This window comes from Panthera pardus, unplaced genomic scaffold (assembly GCF_024362965.1).
Source record: "Panthera pardus isolate Hobbes unplaced genomic scaffold, ASM2436296v1 HiC_scaffold_2, whole genome shotgun sequence".
Lineage (NCBI taxonomy): Eukaryota > Metazoa > Chordata > Mammalia > Carnivora > Felidae > Panthera > Panthera pardus.
In genome coordinates this window covers 93,765,045-93,780,511 of record NW_026526765.1, presented here as the reverse complement: position 1 = coordinate 93,780,511, position 15,467 = coordinate 93,765,045, and the positions used below count along the sequence as shown (strand labels likewise).

The 15,467-nt window shown below is 35.4% G+C and overlaps 1 protein-coding gene across 9 annotated transcripts in view; it reads right to left on the bottom strand.

Moving 5' to 3' along the window:
* The window catches only part of SSBP2 (single stranded DNA binding protein 2), a 308,327-nt gene that overhangs the window by 197,610 nt on the left and 95,250 nt on the right, over window positions 1-15,467 (bottom strand). For 6 of the 9 annotated variants that reach the window (XM_053907236.1, XM_019462852.2, XM_019462850.2 and 3 more), the window contains exon 3: window positions 13,192-13,253. In XM_053907236.1, the coding sequence (XP_053763211.1) occupies window positions 13,192-13,253 (62 nt within the window). Of the gene's footprint in view, window positions 1-5,964; window positions 6,088-7,488; window positions 7,577-13,191; window positions 13,254-15,467 lie in introns of those variants that run through there. The other 3 variants (XM_053907232.1, XM_053907235.1, XM_053907234.1) reach the window with 3 other exon arrangements.

The following is a 15,467-nucleotide window of genomic DNA, read 5'->3' as shown; positions in this document are numbered from 1 at the left end:
TTAAGAGCACAGGTTTTGGAACAGGACACTTCTCAGAAGCCAGGTCTGTAAATTAATTACTAGCTCAAATTGCTTAAACAGATCAGAAACACAATTTCCTCCTTTCTATTAAGGGAATTGTTTCTATAAAATGGGATTGTTGAGAAAATTAAATTATATAACATAAATACAGCATCTAACAGAGTAAGCATATTATCAATAATATAATCAACACTATGATTAGCTTGCATTAAAGTTTAAAATGCATACATATTGTTAGGACTATCAACAATAGCCAAAGTATAGAAAGAGCCCAAATGTCCATCGATGGATGAATGGATAAAGAAGATATGGTGTGTGTGTGTGTGTGTGTATGTATATATATATATATAATATATATATATATATATATATATACATACACACAATGGAGTATGACTCGGCAATCAAAAAGAATGAAATCTTGCTATTCGCAACTATGTGGATGGAACTAGAGGGTATTATGTTAAGTGAAATTAGTCAGTCAGAGAAAGACAAATATCATATGACTTCACTCATAAGAGGACTTTAAGATACAAAACAGATGAACATAAGGGAAGGGAAGCAAAAATAATATAAAAACAGGGAGGGGGACAAAAACACAAGAGACTCTTAAATATGGAAAACAAACAGAGGGTTACTGGAGGGGTTGTGGGATGGATTAAATGAGTAAGGGGCATTCAGGAATCTACTCCCTGAAATCATTGTTGCTGCTACATGCTAACTTAGATATAATTTTTAAAAAATAATTAAATAAAAATTAAAAAAAAAAAGAACATAGATGGTTAAGTATTGGCATAAAAAAAAGAAAGATAAATTAAACCTGGCCTCTTTGGTTTGACCCTTGGAGACAGCCTGAATCTCTCTCTCCACGGCTAGGAGAAAACATTCTGTAGGCCTTATAACACAACTAGTTCAGTAAAATAAGATTATCTTCAACAGTAAAAAATATGAATGATTGAGTACTGCCATTTAATTTCCTTTGAAGTTTCCACAATAAGCAAGGAAAATAAGGAAAACAATAACGCAATTAAAAGTTGCACTTGGTCTTCTTAGGTCCCTTTTGGGACAAAAAGTATACAAATTATAGGTATACAAAGATACAGGTAAAAGTTTTCTGCCTATATCAAGTGTGTTATGAGTTATAGTATATTGTAATTATTATTTCTTATGTTCATGTTATTAAGGAACTTCAAAGCTCTTAAAAAACAAAATTATAATGGTCTTTAAATTGTATTTAAACAGAAAATAATATGTCCAATATTATGACAAACATCTTAATATCTCTTCTTATTCACTAATTTCCTAGCAAATGCTGTAAGAACCCTCTTGGAAATTATTACATTTTTACTTTTAAAATGTTGTCTTACAAAATGGACTGGAAAAAAACTAATAATTTCTTATCAGACTATGTCCTAAAAGTTATTAAATAACTATCAATAAATAATTATTTATACACATATTATTAAATTAAATATTTACCTTGGAACAGTAACACTGCTCTATTTCTATTTTTAAGTTTCCCTTTATGGATTTAATGTAAGGTTAAAAGTTTACAAGATCAAGATGAGGGATAATAAAACAACTTACTAAAATGAGATAACTTTTTATATGGTATTTTTCTGACAATAATACATTACCCATACATGATCTCCTTGAATAAAGTTAAAGAAATACACCCTTTGAAGACATTTACCAAAGGGAGAAATACACAGTTATACAATAATAATTACAGATATTAATACTCCACTCTCAATACTGGACAAAACAACCAGACAAAAGATAAACAAGGAAACAGAAATTAAACAACACAGTAAAGTAACTAGATTTAACAGACATATGCAGAACACTCCACCCAGCAACAACAGCATACACCTTCCTCTCAAGTGCACATGGGACATTTTCCAGAATAGGCCATATGTTAAAGCACACATTAAGTCTCAGTAGATTTGAAAAGATAGATATCATACAAAGGATCTTCTCTGACCACAATGGGATGAAGTTAGAGATCAGTAACAGGAGGAAAGGGGTGACTGGGTGGCTCAGTTGGTTAAGCATCCAACTCTTGATTTCGGCTCAGGTTATGATCACATGCTTTCTAAGTTCAAGCCCCATGTCAGGCTCTGTGCTGTCAGTGCAAAGCCTGATTGGGAGTCTCCCTCTCCCTTTCTCTCTGCCCCTGCCCTAATCACACACACACATTTTCTCTCACAACAAATAAACTTTAAAAAAAGGGAGAGAGACATAGAAGAGACAGAAGACTCAAATTACTAAAGACACCATCAACAAAATATCTGCTAAAACTAAATAAATGGATTCAGTAAAGTTGCTGGATATAAAATCAATACATAAAAATCAGCTGTGTTTCTATAAAGTAACAATGAACTATCAGGCAGCAAAATCAAGACAACAATTCCATTCACAATTGTATCAAAAAAAGTAACATACCCAGGAATAAATTCAACCATATGATCTAGCAATTCTACTTCTCGGTTTATACCCACAAGAACTGAAAGCACAGGGTGCTGGGTGGCTCAGCAGGTTAAGCATTGGAATCTCAGGTCTTGATCTCATGGGATTGTGGGATCGAGCCTTCTGCCCTGCTCCCCGTCAGGGTCTGCGCTAATAGCACAGAGCCAGCTTGGGATTCTTGCTCTTCCTCTTCATTTTTTTTTTTTTTTAAGTTTATTTATTTACTTAGAACAATCTGGGGAGGGGCAGAGAGAGAGAGAGAGAGAGAGAGAGAGAGAGAGAGAATACCAAGCAGGATGCACACTGCCAGCATGGAGTGTAATGTGGAGCTCAAACTCACAAACCAGGAGATAAATGACCTGAGCCAAAATCTAGAGTCAGAGGCTTAACTGACTGAGCCACCCTGGTGCCTCTTCTCTCTCTCCCTCTTTCTGCCTCTCCCCTTCTCTCTCTCAAAATAAATAAATAAAAATAAAAACTTAGAAAAAAATTGAAAGCAGGGGTGCCTGAGTGGCTCTGTTGGTTAAGTGGCTGACTTTGGCTCAAGTCATGATCTCACAGTTTGTGGTGGAGCTCAGAGCCTGGAGCCTACTTCGGATTCTGTGTCTTCCTCTCTGTCTCTGCCCCTCCCCAACTTGCGCTCTGTCATTCTCTCTCAAAAATAAATAAAATGTTAAAAAAAATTTTTTTTAATTGAAAGCAGAGTCTCAAAGAGATATTTATACATGTAGGTTCATAGCAGCATTACTCACAATAGCTAAAATATGGAAGCAACCCAGGTGCCCATTGATGGTTAAGTAGACATACTATATAAATACAATGGAAAATTACTCAGCCTTTAAAAGGAAGGAAATTCTAACATATGCTACAATACAGATGAACCACAAGGACACTGTGCTAAGTGAAGCTACTCTCTAAAAGACAAATACTACATGATTTTACTTATATGAGGTACTTACAGTAGCCAAAAATCATAAAGAAAGAAAGCAGAATGGTGGTTGACAGGGGATGGAAGAGTGGGGAATGAATGGAGAGTTATTGTTTAATGGATATAGAGTTTCAATTTCACAAAATAAACGAGTTATGGAGATAGATGGTGGTGAAGACTACACAACATTATGAATATATTTAATACCACTGAACTGTACACTTAAAAATGGTTACGATGATGAATTTTATGTTTTGTGTATTTTGCCACAATTTGAAAAAAATGAGGAAAAAAAAAGTATCCTGGCCAGCCCTGTTTTAGGTACCATTTTACAGTGATTAAAACAAATATTAATTCTTTCTGTGTATTCGCAATCTCTATTCCATCACTTCAAAGACCATACAGCTAAGGAGACCACCAGAAACCTATGAGATACTAATAATAAAGAATACTCATCATAAAAATAAGGTAAATTTTAAATTTATAAACCCTATTCATTAGGAGTTTCATAATTAAAGTAAAATATGTTACAAAATTCTAAGTATAAAATGAATTTAAAAATTAAATACAAATTTATTTTTAGTGTTATGATATTCATGTTAAACACATTTCATCTATTTTATAAGTATGTATATGTTCTTACCTAAGAAGTCATCACAAATGGGAAAGATATTTCAAAAGTTTACCTTTTCTAGAAAATCCAACCCATGTTTTGCACTAGTTTATCTGATTCATAGAGTATATTGTGACTGCTACAATATCATTGCAATATTTGAGAAGAATTAGTTATAATCATAACAACAACAACAAAGCTGCATGATGATCAAAATGTGAGTTCACATTCTGCAATTATTCCATGCTTGGTTTTGTGGGACAGTAGATAAATCACTTACCTAATTTAGAAAATAACAAGCTTAAAATGAGAAGACCTCTATAAACCCTTCATAAATTAACATTTTAAACTACGATTTTCTCCTATTAATATTTCAAGTGTATATTAACTCATAATCTATGCAATATGCTATGTCATATGCTTCACAGAGGAAAAAAGAAGATATAAAATTCATGGCATATATGTGACCGTGGATCCAAAACTAGTGATGAGTTGAATTGAAAATTGAGACTCAATTTCCTAAAGCACCCAAATACAACCCAATGTGGAAGTTACTTCTCATATATTATTAAAATTTTACAATACTCTGGGCAAAGACTTTTGGCTGATATTATAATATGACATTTACCATATGAAAATGTGGACGTATGTCCTAGAGGAAAAATTAGGCTTTTTAAGTAGGTAAGAGTCATAGCAATACTTGATTTGTTCTTAGCTGGAGGAATTTCATTAATTACTTTAGTAAGCTTTTCTGATGACCCACAGAACTGGTTCCTTGTTTCCCATGAGGGCCAAGGGTAGAAAATTCTGGACTTCTATAGACACAGACTTCCCTTAACAACCATAAATGCTAGCGGCTAAGGAGCTTTTCAAATCTTTACAGATCATCTATTAAGCTGGACATGAAAATATTATCCTTGAAATGCGGTGGATTCATCATCATGAGTAATGGTTGAGATTTACACAGTCTCTTTGTTCCTATGCAGAAACAAGTGAAAAATAAGTATTTTACAAATGAAAAGGTTAGAGACCAACTACAGGAATCAAACCCTGCAAAGTATTAAAATCTTTGTTCTTGTACCATTTGTAATTATTAAAATTTTCCCCACATAAATCAAAGGAAAACATAAGATTTCCAAATTGAGGATTCTTCAACACTAATACATTAACTGTTTTTCTTCTATTCTGAGGATGTGAGTGGAGATGACTTCACTAGCTGTCAATATCTCTAAGGAATAAGGAACGCAAAATGGTTGTCAGAAAAGTCTACAAGGGTGAATAATCATGTCAGAAGTGTCCAGAAGATGGGATGCTAACATAATTATATAACCTTAATCCACTGGCCACATTCGGGACTACCTGAAAATAAAAATTAAAAGAAGAAAAGAACACAGGGGAAATTTTTTTTTTCTAAGGAGCATGCCATGTTACTTTAATTTCAAATTGTTAATAGCTAAGGAAGTTATTTCTCTTTGACCCAAAAATGTATTTTAAATGACTCTTAGATCCTCATAATCTATACTGAAGAAAACTATTCATAACACTAAAGAGGGTTTTATGTAAAATATACATGTACCTGCTAATCATCTTCGATGAAGAGCATGAAGACATACATGCAATGTCTTATTCCAAAGCATTATTTAATAGTTTACAAAACGCAAGAATTACATTTTGTCCCACTGCCATCATTCTCACAATACTCTTGGGTTAATTATAAATTAATAGTTTAAAGTATCATTAAAATAGCTTATGTGCTAAATTCAAGCATCATATATTAAGCATCATACATTCAGCATTTAATCCTCCCATTATTATGCCTGTTTTATCAACGAGGGAGCCAAAGCTTAAAAAGGTTAAATAATTTGCCTAGGGGTCACACAGTTGGTTAGTGGCAGAGCTGGGCTTGAACTTTTTCATTCTTACATTATTTTACCTCTAATGTGAGTATGGTATGAAGAGTTTTCATTTCAAGATGGCTCATGCTGATTATGGGCAAGTTTATGCAGCTCTGGCAGGCCAAGCAGCATCAGCTGTTACAAGTGTAGTAGATACCTGTCCTAGATAAGACAGCAAACACTTTGTTATCCTACCTTTGACTCTCATACTCCAACTCATTTCCTGAGTATCCTATGGCAACCACCCCCTCACCCTACATGCAGCTGCCAGTGATGTATAGATGCCTCAATATAGACCAGACTCAGAAGAGACAACTTTTCTGAGTCCCATTATGTACTGTCTAGAATTAGCCACTCAGGATGTTCAAAAGGGAACTGTAATTAATGTCTTATTAATAGTGGGCCACTAAATTCTGCTCTGTGTTTAAGAAATATCATCTGTTACTGAGATGAGCACTGGTTACAATTCAGGAAATTTCAGCTCTAATTCTAAATCTGACCTTGAGAAAAGAGTTTCCTTCCATTAGCTTCTTTATGGAAAAAGAGAGAAAACAGTATCTGTTAATGTATTTTATAGGCTTTTGTACAGATACAAGAGATGGTATATGCAAAAGTACTTTTAAAAGAAGAATAAAGGTACTAAAAAATACATATTCTAGAAAAGTCTCAAAACTAGTATGGCAAGAGAAGAAGTTTTCCTATTAACAGAGTAAAATTTGCCTCAGTTTCCTTTCTAATCCTTTGTTTTTAGCGGAAAATTCCATCATTTATTTATAGTATCTTCTCGCCACCAAATTTTCCTATTTTTTTACATTTTTTTTGCTCCCAGGAACATTTTGCTATTTCTTTTTAGCCTAATCACCTCTGTTTTATTTCTCTCTTGCAATACTTTTTACTCCCTTCTCACAAGATTATACTCCTATTTTAGTTGTCACCTGCACTATCTTATATTGCTGTTTAACTTTTTTTCTTTTTTTAGTTTTTATTTAAATTCCAGCTAGTTACCATACAATGTAATACTAATTTCAGGTGTACAATATAGTGATTCAACACTTCCATACAACACCCAGTGCTCATCACAAGTGCCCTCCTTTATCCCCATCATCTATTTCACCCATTCCCCACCCTATGTTAACTCAATTCAAAAAGTTATGCCATGCCTATTACAGGAGAGACATGTGACATGAGTAAGAATTAGTCTGCCAATGATAATTATTATACCATTCAGGTGACCAGTTGACTAATTCAAGCTACTGTTTTTACATGGGTACTTGGTTATTCTTAGCTATACCTGATATTCATCCATTAGACTCTAAAATCATTAGAGTGTTACCATACTGTTAAGATTTGACTTCTCACTCCCAGGTGAAAGAAACTGAGTTCTCATGATAATCTTAGCTATTCGTTTATTTTCTCTGTGATATCATATATAGTTATTTCAGTATATAAATACATGGAAACAAAGTTATTTCAAAAGGTGTTTTATATATAAAATTAAATAAGAATAAGGCATACTTCCTGCCATTAAAACATTAAATAAAGAAGACTTAAATTTAAATTACACAAACTGAGGAGTTCCTGGGTGGCTCAGTTGGCTGAGCTGGCTGAGCATCCCATTCCTGATTTGGGCTCAGGTCACTGATTCCAGGGCTGTGGGTTGAAGCCCAGAGTCAGGCTCCAAGCTCAGCTCAGGGGAGATATTCATTCATTCATTCTCTCTCTCTCTCTCTCTCTCTCTCTCTCTCTCTCTCTCTCTCTCTCTCTCTCCCCCCTCCCCCTGCCAGCATTCACACTCTCTCTCTAAAATAAAATAAAAAGTCAGTATTTTAAAAAGTAAATAAATAAATTATACACATTGACAAGGCTATTGGGGCACCTGGGTGACTCAGTCAGTTAAGAGACCGACTCTTGGTATCAGCTCAGGTCATGATCTCACGGTTCACAGGTTAGATGCCCACATCTATCTCCACACTGACAGCGTAGAGCCTGCTTGGGATTCTCTCTCTCCCTCTCTCTCTCTGCCCCTCCCCTGCTTGCTCTCCCTGTCTCTCTCTCAAAATAAATAAATAAACTTAAAATAAAAAAATAAATTTAGGTGCACCTGGGTGGCTCAGTTGGTTAAGCGTCCAACTCTTGGTTTCAGCTCAGGTCATGATCTCATGGTTCATGGGTTCAAGCCCCATGTCAGGCTCTGTGCTGACAGCATGGAGCCTGCCTGGGATTCTGTCTCCCTCTCTCTCTGCCCCTCCCCTGCTGTCTCTCTCTCTCTCTCAAAAATAAATAAACATTAAAAAAAAATTTTTTTTTTAAATTTAAAAACTAAAATGTTAGGTCGTGTTCTCTTGTTAATCTGAAAACTACATATGCCACCACACACTTCGGCTACTCTCAGTAACCCTCGAGGTAGAAAAACAAATTACAGAAGCTTTCTGAATTTCTTTCACCACTTTACCAAAACTATTTTCCTCAAGACCACCAAAATTCACCTTACTTCTCAATTCAGGAAAATCTTTATGTCCTCTTACTTACAATTGTTATAAACTTTAATCTCTGCCTTAAATGCCTTTCCTGGTTCCCATGCATTATTCTCTCCTGATTACCCTTCTCCCTTTCCAATTATTTTCCTTTGAGGCTGCTCTTCATCCACCCAGGCTTAAATGTTGACTTTCCTCAGGGTTGTAACCCCAGGTGCTGTCTCACTGGTTACACTGGGCAGTTGAATCTGTAAGCACTTTTCACCTTCAGTATGGTCTGTGCTCATTATTTCCAAACCATTATGGACTTGTCTCTGAGCTATACACCCAGACCTCTGACTTTGTGTTAGGGCATCACTATCTGAGTGTCACAGAGGCATCTCAAAATTTAACCTGTACAACATAAATTATGGCATTTTTTCCCCAAAGCCTGCTGCTCTTTCTATATTTCCTCTTTCAGTCAATGACATCACTATTCATCCCACCATCCAAATCTAAAACCTAGGAAACATCCTTCACATGCCAACTATTCTACTCATTGTTTCCTATCTGGGATCAATCACCTATCACCTTTCAACTGGACAATTAAACTTGCCTTGTAACTAGACTCCATCTCTGTTCTCAACCCTCTTCAATCCATCTCTGTTGATGCCAAGTGAATGTCTAAAAGGACAAATCTAATCATGTCATATAACATGTTTAAAATCTTTGAGTTTTAATCCAAAATCCTTGATGTACTCTAGGACTTTATAATTTGGCCACTGCCTTTGTCTTCATCCATTTATTCTATTGCTTCATAGTACTGCACTTGCAATTCAACTGATCCAAGCTACCAGTCATGTCGTAGATTCACAATCATTCCTTTTGAGGCTTCATTCTAACTATTCCTTGCCCAAAATATCGTTCCTTCACTCAACTTCTAGCTCAGCTCAGATTTTCTTCTATAAAGCCTTTCCTAAATCTCGCAACTAAAGTAAGCATTCCCCCTGAATTGCTATTGTAACTAATATATACCTCAGTTATAATACTATTAATTGTTTATCTCTCCTATACTTATTTCCTTGAGGGCAGCATAGTTTTACACTTTGTAAATATTTGATCAAGAGGCTTAAACAACAGGACAACTCCATTTTCAAATATTCTATAAAAATACAGAAGTGAGAAGAAGTCATAAAATTGCAACTGGTCCATCCAACAGGGACCTTGCATTTGACCAAATTAGCAAGCAGTAAGTTTTAGAAGAATACCTATTATCTTAATCATCTCGAATTCAACAGCAGTAACTGCTTTCCTGGTTTAAAAATATATATATATATATATATATATATTAGTACAGCCCTGAATCCCTAACCTAGAGCACATATAATAAAGCACAGCTCTAAAGAGTTAAGGATAGGGCTCCTGGGTGGCTCAGTCAATTGAGCAGCCAACTTTGGCTCAGGTCGTGATCTCACGGTTCATGAGTTTGGGCCACATGTCGGGCTCTGTGCTGACAGCTCAGAGCTCAGAGCTCAGAGCCTGGAGCCTTCTTCAGATTCTGTGTCCCCCTCTCTCTCTGCCCCTCCCCTGCTTGAACTGTGTCTCTCCCTCTTTCTCAAAAGTAAATAAACATTAAAAAACTTAAAAAAAAAAAACAAAACTAAAAATATTCTTACTGTAAGACCTAGCAATCATGGTTCTTGGTATTTACCCAAAGAAATTTAAAATTTATGTCCACATAAAAACCTATACATGGATGTTCATAACTGCTTTATTCATAATTGCAAAAACTTGGAAGCAACCAAAATGTCCTTCAGTAGGTAAACAAACCATGGTACCACCAGACAATGGAATATAATTCAGTACTAAAAAGAAATGAGCTGTCAAGCCATGAAGAGACACAGAAAAACTTTAAATGCATTTTGCTAAGTGAAAGAAGCCAATATGAAAAGGCTACATACTGTATGACTCCAACTAAAAGAATCCAGAAAATGCAAAACTATGGAGACAGTAAAAGGATCAGTGGTGGTCAGGGGGGCCAGAGTTGGAGAGATGAAAAGGCAAAGCACAGAGGATTTTTAGGGCAGTGAAAATACTCTGTATGATGCTATAATGATGGACCATGTCATTATACATTGTGTTCAAACCCACAGAAAAGGGGTGCCTGGGTGGCTCAGTCGGTTGAGCATCCGACCTCAGCTCAGGTCATGATCTCGCAGTTTGTGAGTTCAAGCCCCGCATTGGGTTCTGTGCTGACAGCTCAGAGCCTGAAGCCTGCTTCGGGTTCTGTGTCTCGCCCTCTCTCTGCCCTTTCCTGCTCATGCTCTGTCTCTGTCTCTCAGTAATAAATAATGTTAAAAAAAATTTTTTTTTTAAACACAGAATGTACAACACCAAGAACTATAATGTAAACTGTGGACTTTGGGTAGTTATAAATGTATCAATGTAGGTTCATCAACTATAACAAATGTACCACTTTGATGGGGGATGTTAATATGGGGGAGGTTATACCTATGTCGGGGTAGAAGGTATATGGGAAATATCTGTACCTTCCTGTCAACTATGTTGTGAACTACTAAAAACTGCTCTTAAAAAAAAAAAAAAAAAAAAGTCCTATCAAAAAAAAAAGGGGGGGGAGGAAAATCAAAAAGACCTCTGAAACAGTTAACAACAACAAAAAAAGATCAAGCATCTGCTGGATTTAAGGCCCACAGTCATGGCTGGTTACACACAAAGATCAAGAAAGCTTAGGATCTGGGCAGCTTTCTGAAGGAGAGGATCCACAGCTTTGTATCAGTTCTCAGAGGATCCCATAATCTCAAAATCATTTAGAACCACTTATTTACGAAGATGAAATAGGGACCTCAAAGGGTACATTAGTAGTTTAAGGGAGGACATTTTTAAAAACTGAAAACACTGTACCTATATATTTTGCATGTGCTAGATTTAAACCAAACAAATATACTCTAAAAAAATGTGTCCATTTATCATTTCTTTGATCTCTCCAACTATGCATAAATTAAAATTAGTTAAATACCAAAACCACAGAAGAAGAGCTTCCCTGAATCTAAAAGCCCAAGAAAAAGGAAGAGCAATGGCAGATTTAAGAGCTGTATCTTCTGACAGTTAAGACCAAAAAAGCTAAAGGTACTATCAACTGTCAACTGTATGAAAACAGGTTACATTCATAAGAAATGGAGCAAATGAGAAACAGGTGCAAGAAATAAAATTAATTCTTTAATGGAAATTTTTCAAAATCCTCACTCAGCCTACTAATCCAATAGACACAGACTCCTAAAATGGTTTCTTAGGCTACCTTGTAGACCTAATTGGAAACATAAAAAATAGAAGGTGTCAACAGGTGAGGGGACTCAATTACATTCAGCAAACAGCTAAATATTTACAATCTAGATCTAGCTATCATAAATGCATACTATGTAAAACGAAAAGTTGACTTTTGTAATATTATACATTATAAGAGCTCAGTCTTAATCTCCAGGAAAACAGCACAATGATAGCACTTAACTGCAACAAACCGTTGTTCCAAATACAGGAACAACTCTGAGCCAAAGGACCGCACCTGTTTCTGCTATACATATGTGAGACAAACAAGGGAAACCCAAAACCACAACTGATCAAGTGCATTTCCATTCACCACAAAACTTCTAGTAAGGCATGCTTTCAGGAGCAACGTTTAAAAGGTGTACCAAGGATACCATGTGCATGACACTAGAAGACAGCTTTTGTTTTTTCTTTTAAATAACTGAACCACTGAACAGGAAATGCTTCTTTTTTTTTTTTTTTTTAAGTTTATTTGTTTATTTTGAGAGAGAGAGCACAAGCAGGCGAGGGGCAGAGAGGAGAGACAGAATCCCAAGCAGGCTCCAAGTGCACCATCAGCACAGAGCCCCATGTGGGGCTCGATCCCACAAACTGAGAGATCATGACCTAAGCCGAAATCAAGAGTTGGAAGCTTAACCAACTGAGTCATCCAGGTGCCCCTCAAGAGGAAATACTTCTAATTGAAGAAGTGCAAACAAACAAACAACCTAACTTGTCCATGCAGACACCTGAACTATCAATGCTGCTGCAGAAAAATCACATATCTGGACATACTGGTAGTACAATGAAATTGATAAGCTCTGGTATCAACTGGGTCTTCAGGGAAGTCTGACAGTCTTTTTTGTGTTCCTACACAGTTCTATCCCTGAGTCTATATTGAACTAATTCAGTTTTTTTTGGACTTTTCCTCACTGTCCTAAAAATTCACCACCACTTCCACCTTCAGTATCCCCAGCTTAGATGTGCTTATGTGGGTGGGACCCTGATGATGACCTTGTGCCCTTATAAGAAGAGACACCAGAGAGCTCTCTCTCTCTTTGCCATGGGAAGACACAGTAAAAAGGCCAGCATCCAAAAGGCAGGAAGAGAGACCTCGCCAGAAAGAAATCATTCTAACAGCTTCATCTTGGATGTCCAACCTCTAGAAATGTGAGAAAATAAATTTCTGTTGTTTAAGCCAAGTAGTCCATGGTAATTTATTATGGCAGCCCAAGCTGACTAATACCAAATCATACTTACAGTTGGAGATTCCATACCAAACCCAACTCCAGTTTGACTTAATAATAGTGTCTTTAAGTTAAAGAACACTAATCTGGTTTTGACTTTGACTTTTTTTTAAGGGCTATCTTTCAGAAAATAATTATAGAAAATGAAAAAAATTAAAAATAAACATGAAATAATAAACAGGTATAGTGCAGGCCTACAAGAATACATCATCAATCTAATAAAAATGGAATAAAAGATACTTACCACCACCAAGAATGTAAGAATCCTGGTGGTTCCCCCAATGTGATGTTTTTTTCCCATCTTATCTAAAATGAATAAAAGAGATATTAAATACTTTCTTAATAATACCTTTTCCCACACATATTACAAAGCAATATTTCCCCATTAAAAATACTAAGTTAATATATGAGATTTTAATCATTTTGATAGTATTCTTTACTCAAGTTTTACAAGAGCTCATTTTACATAGTTATTTGTTGATTTGGTGGTTTATGAGAGAAGATGCCAGCATTATTTTCCTGAATTTGCTTCCCACTGTGCCCGATTTTTAAGAGAGACTTCTGGAATTTGAGGTATCTCAGGATCTTAAGGCACATCAAAACTGCATTTTAATTAATCACCACTAATCCAGAAATTTGCAAATGTCTGGGCTTAATATGTGCAGACTCCAAATGATGCCTTGAGGATTGATATTTTAAACAAATTCCTGATTTGAGGGGATGAGAGTAAGAAGGCATATGTCTTCCATAAAATAACAGTTTAAAAAAAGATGATATTAACTTTCCCAATGTTTATATTTCAGATGGCTTGGCATTCACTACCAAAAATTTAAAACAAGGTCAGTATCCCTTAAAAATTAAAATTTCTCGCTAAATACTGTTTACAAATTAAATTTAGAGATTTGAAAACTGGGTAGGATTTATACAGTGCCTTTTCTAAGCACTGATAGGAGTAAACAAAAGATAAAAATCTTTGCATTCAGGGAGATTATACTTTATAGAGAAGACAGACCATAAACAAAGCAAAAAGAAAAAAAAGATTGTATTTATATTAGAAGTAGCAGGCAACAAATGCTAAGGAGGAAAACAAAGCAGAGAAGGACAAAAAAAAAAAAAAAGAAAAAGGTAAGAAGTGAGCTATAATTTTAACTAAGGTGATCCAGAAAGGTCTCATAAACAATCTTTATGTAGGAGTGCCTGGCTGATTCATTCAGAGAAGGGGCTCTTGATTTCAGGGGTCATGAGTCACAAACCCATGGTTCTATCTTTATGTATAAGTATGATTTAGTTTTTTAGTTTAAATAATTAAAAATTATTTAACAATATCCCAATTAGGAAAATATGCCCATAGGACCTTAATATAAAGAGGAAGTAAAAAACTACATAATTATAGATTTTTAAAAAAACAAGGAATTCTTTCTATCACCTACTATGGAAGAACTTAGAAATTTTTGTTCTAAAGGATTTAAAAAAAAAAAGTTTTAAGATAGGAACTCAGAAAGTGGCCTGAAATTAAAAAAAGAAAAAAGTAACTGCTTAAAGATGAAAAAACATAATTAAAATCACTGAAATCATCATTTTTTTAGAGTTCTTAAATATACAAAATGTAAACCAATGTAAGCTTTGAAGTAATTTGCTCTCAAAAAACAAAGAAATTATCTATATATGAACAATGAACCAGAATATGTTATACAAATAAAAGCCAAATCCGAACTTGAATTCTCACACACACATACACACAGGGGTGGGGCAGGGAGAGAGGGAGAGAGAATCTTAAGTACGTTCCACACCCAGCATGGAGCCTGATATGGGGCTCGATCCCATGACTGTGAGATCATAACCTGAGCCAAAATCAAGAGTCAAACACTTAACTGACTGAGCCACCCAGGCACCCCAACACAAATAATTTTTAAATCAATACTACTTTTTATCTGAATTCCAATTAATCATTTATTGTATCTTCTTAGTTCATGAAAAAAGAAATGGTAGTACATAATGAGTTTTAGGATAACAAAACTCTGATGTCCTGCTAAAGTTATAATTTAGTCAAAAACCTGTGTCTCATATATCTCTCAATCTTTTCTCTTTTTGTTCACTTTTTGATGTCTTCTTGAGAGGGCATAATAATGACCCTCACAGATGTGCCCAGACACACAAATATTCCTAATTCCTGGAATCATCCTAATGAGATGAACAGCGAGCTTTTTAAAGAAGCATCCTTACATTTCATCTCAGGTCATCCTGACTTACAGATATGACTATGAAAAAAAAGCAGACAGCACTATTCTCAACTAAAGGAGAGGGTGTGATGACTTACATTAAAGTGGCATGATTAGGTTCCAATGTCAGACTGTGCTGGCAGCAGGATTAGTCTCACAGTCTAACACGAGTCCCACTGCTCCATATCTGGTGCTCAGCAGTTTCCTTCCTGGACTTCCACAACCAACCATCAGCAATTTCACGAGATAAAGTAGTTGGGGAAAATACCTACATGGTTTACACTCAATAGGCACTTTTGTG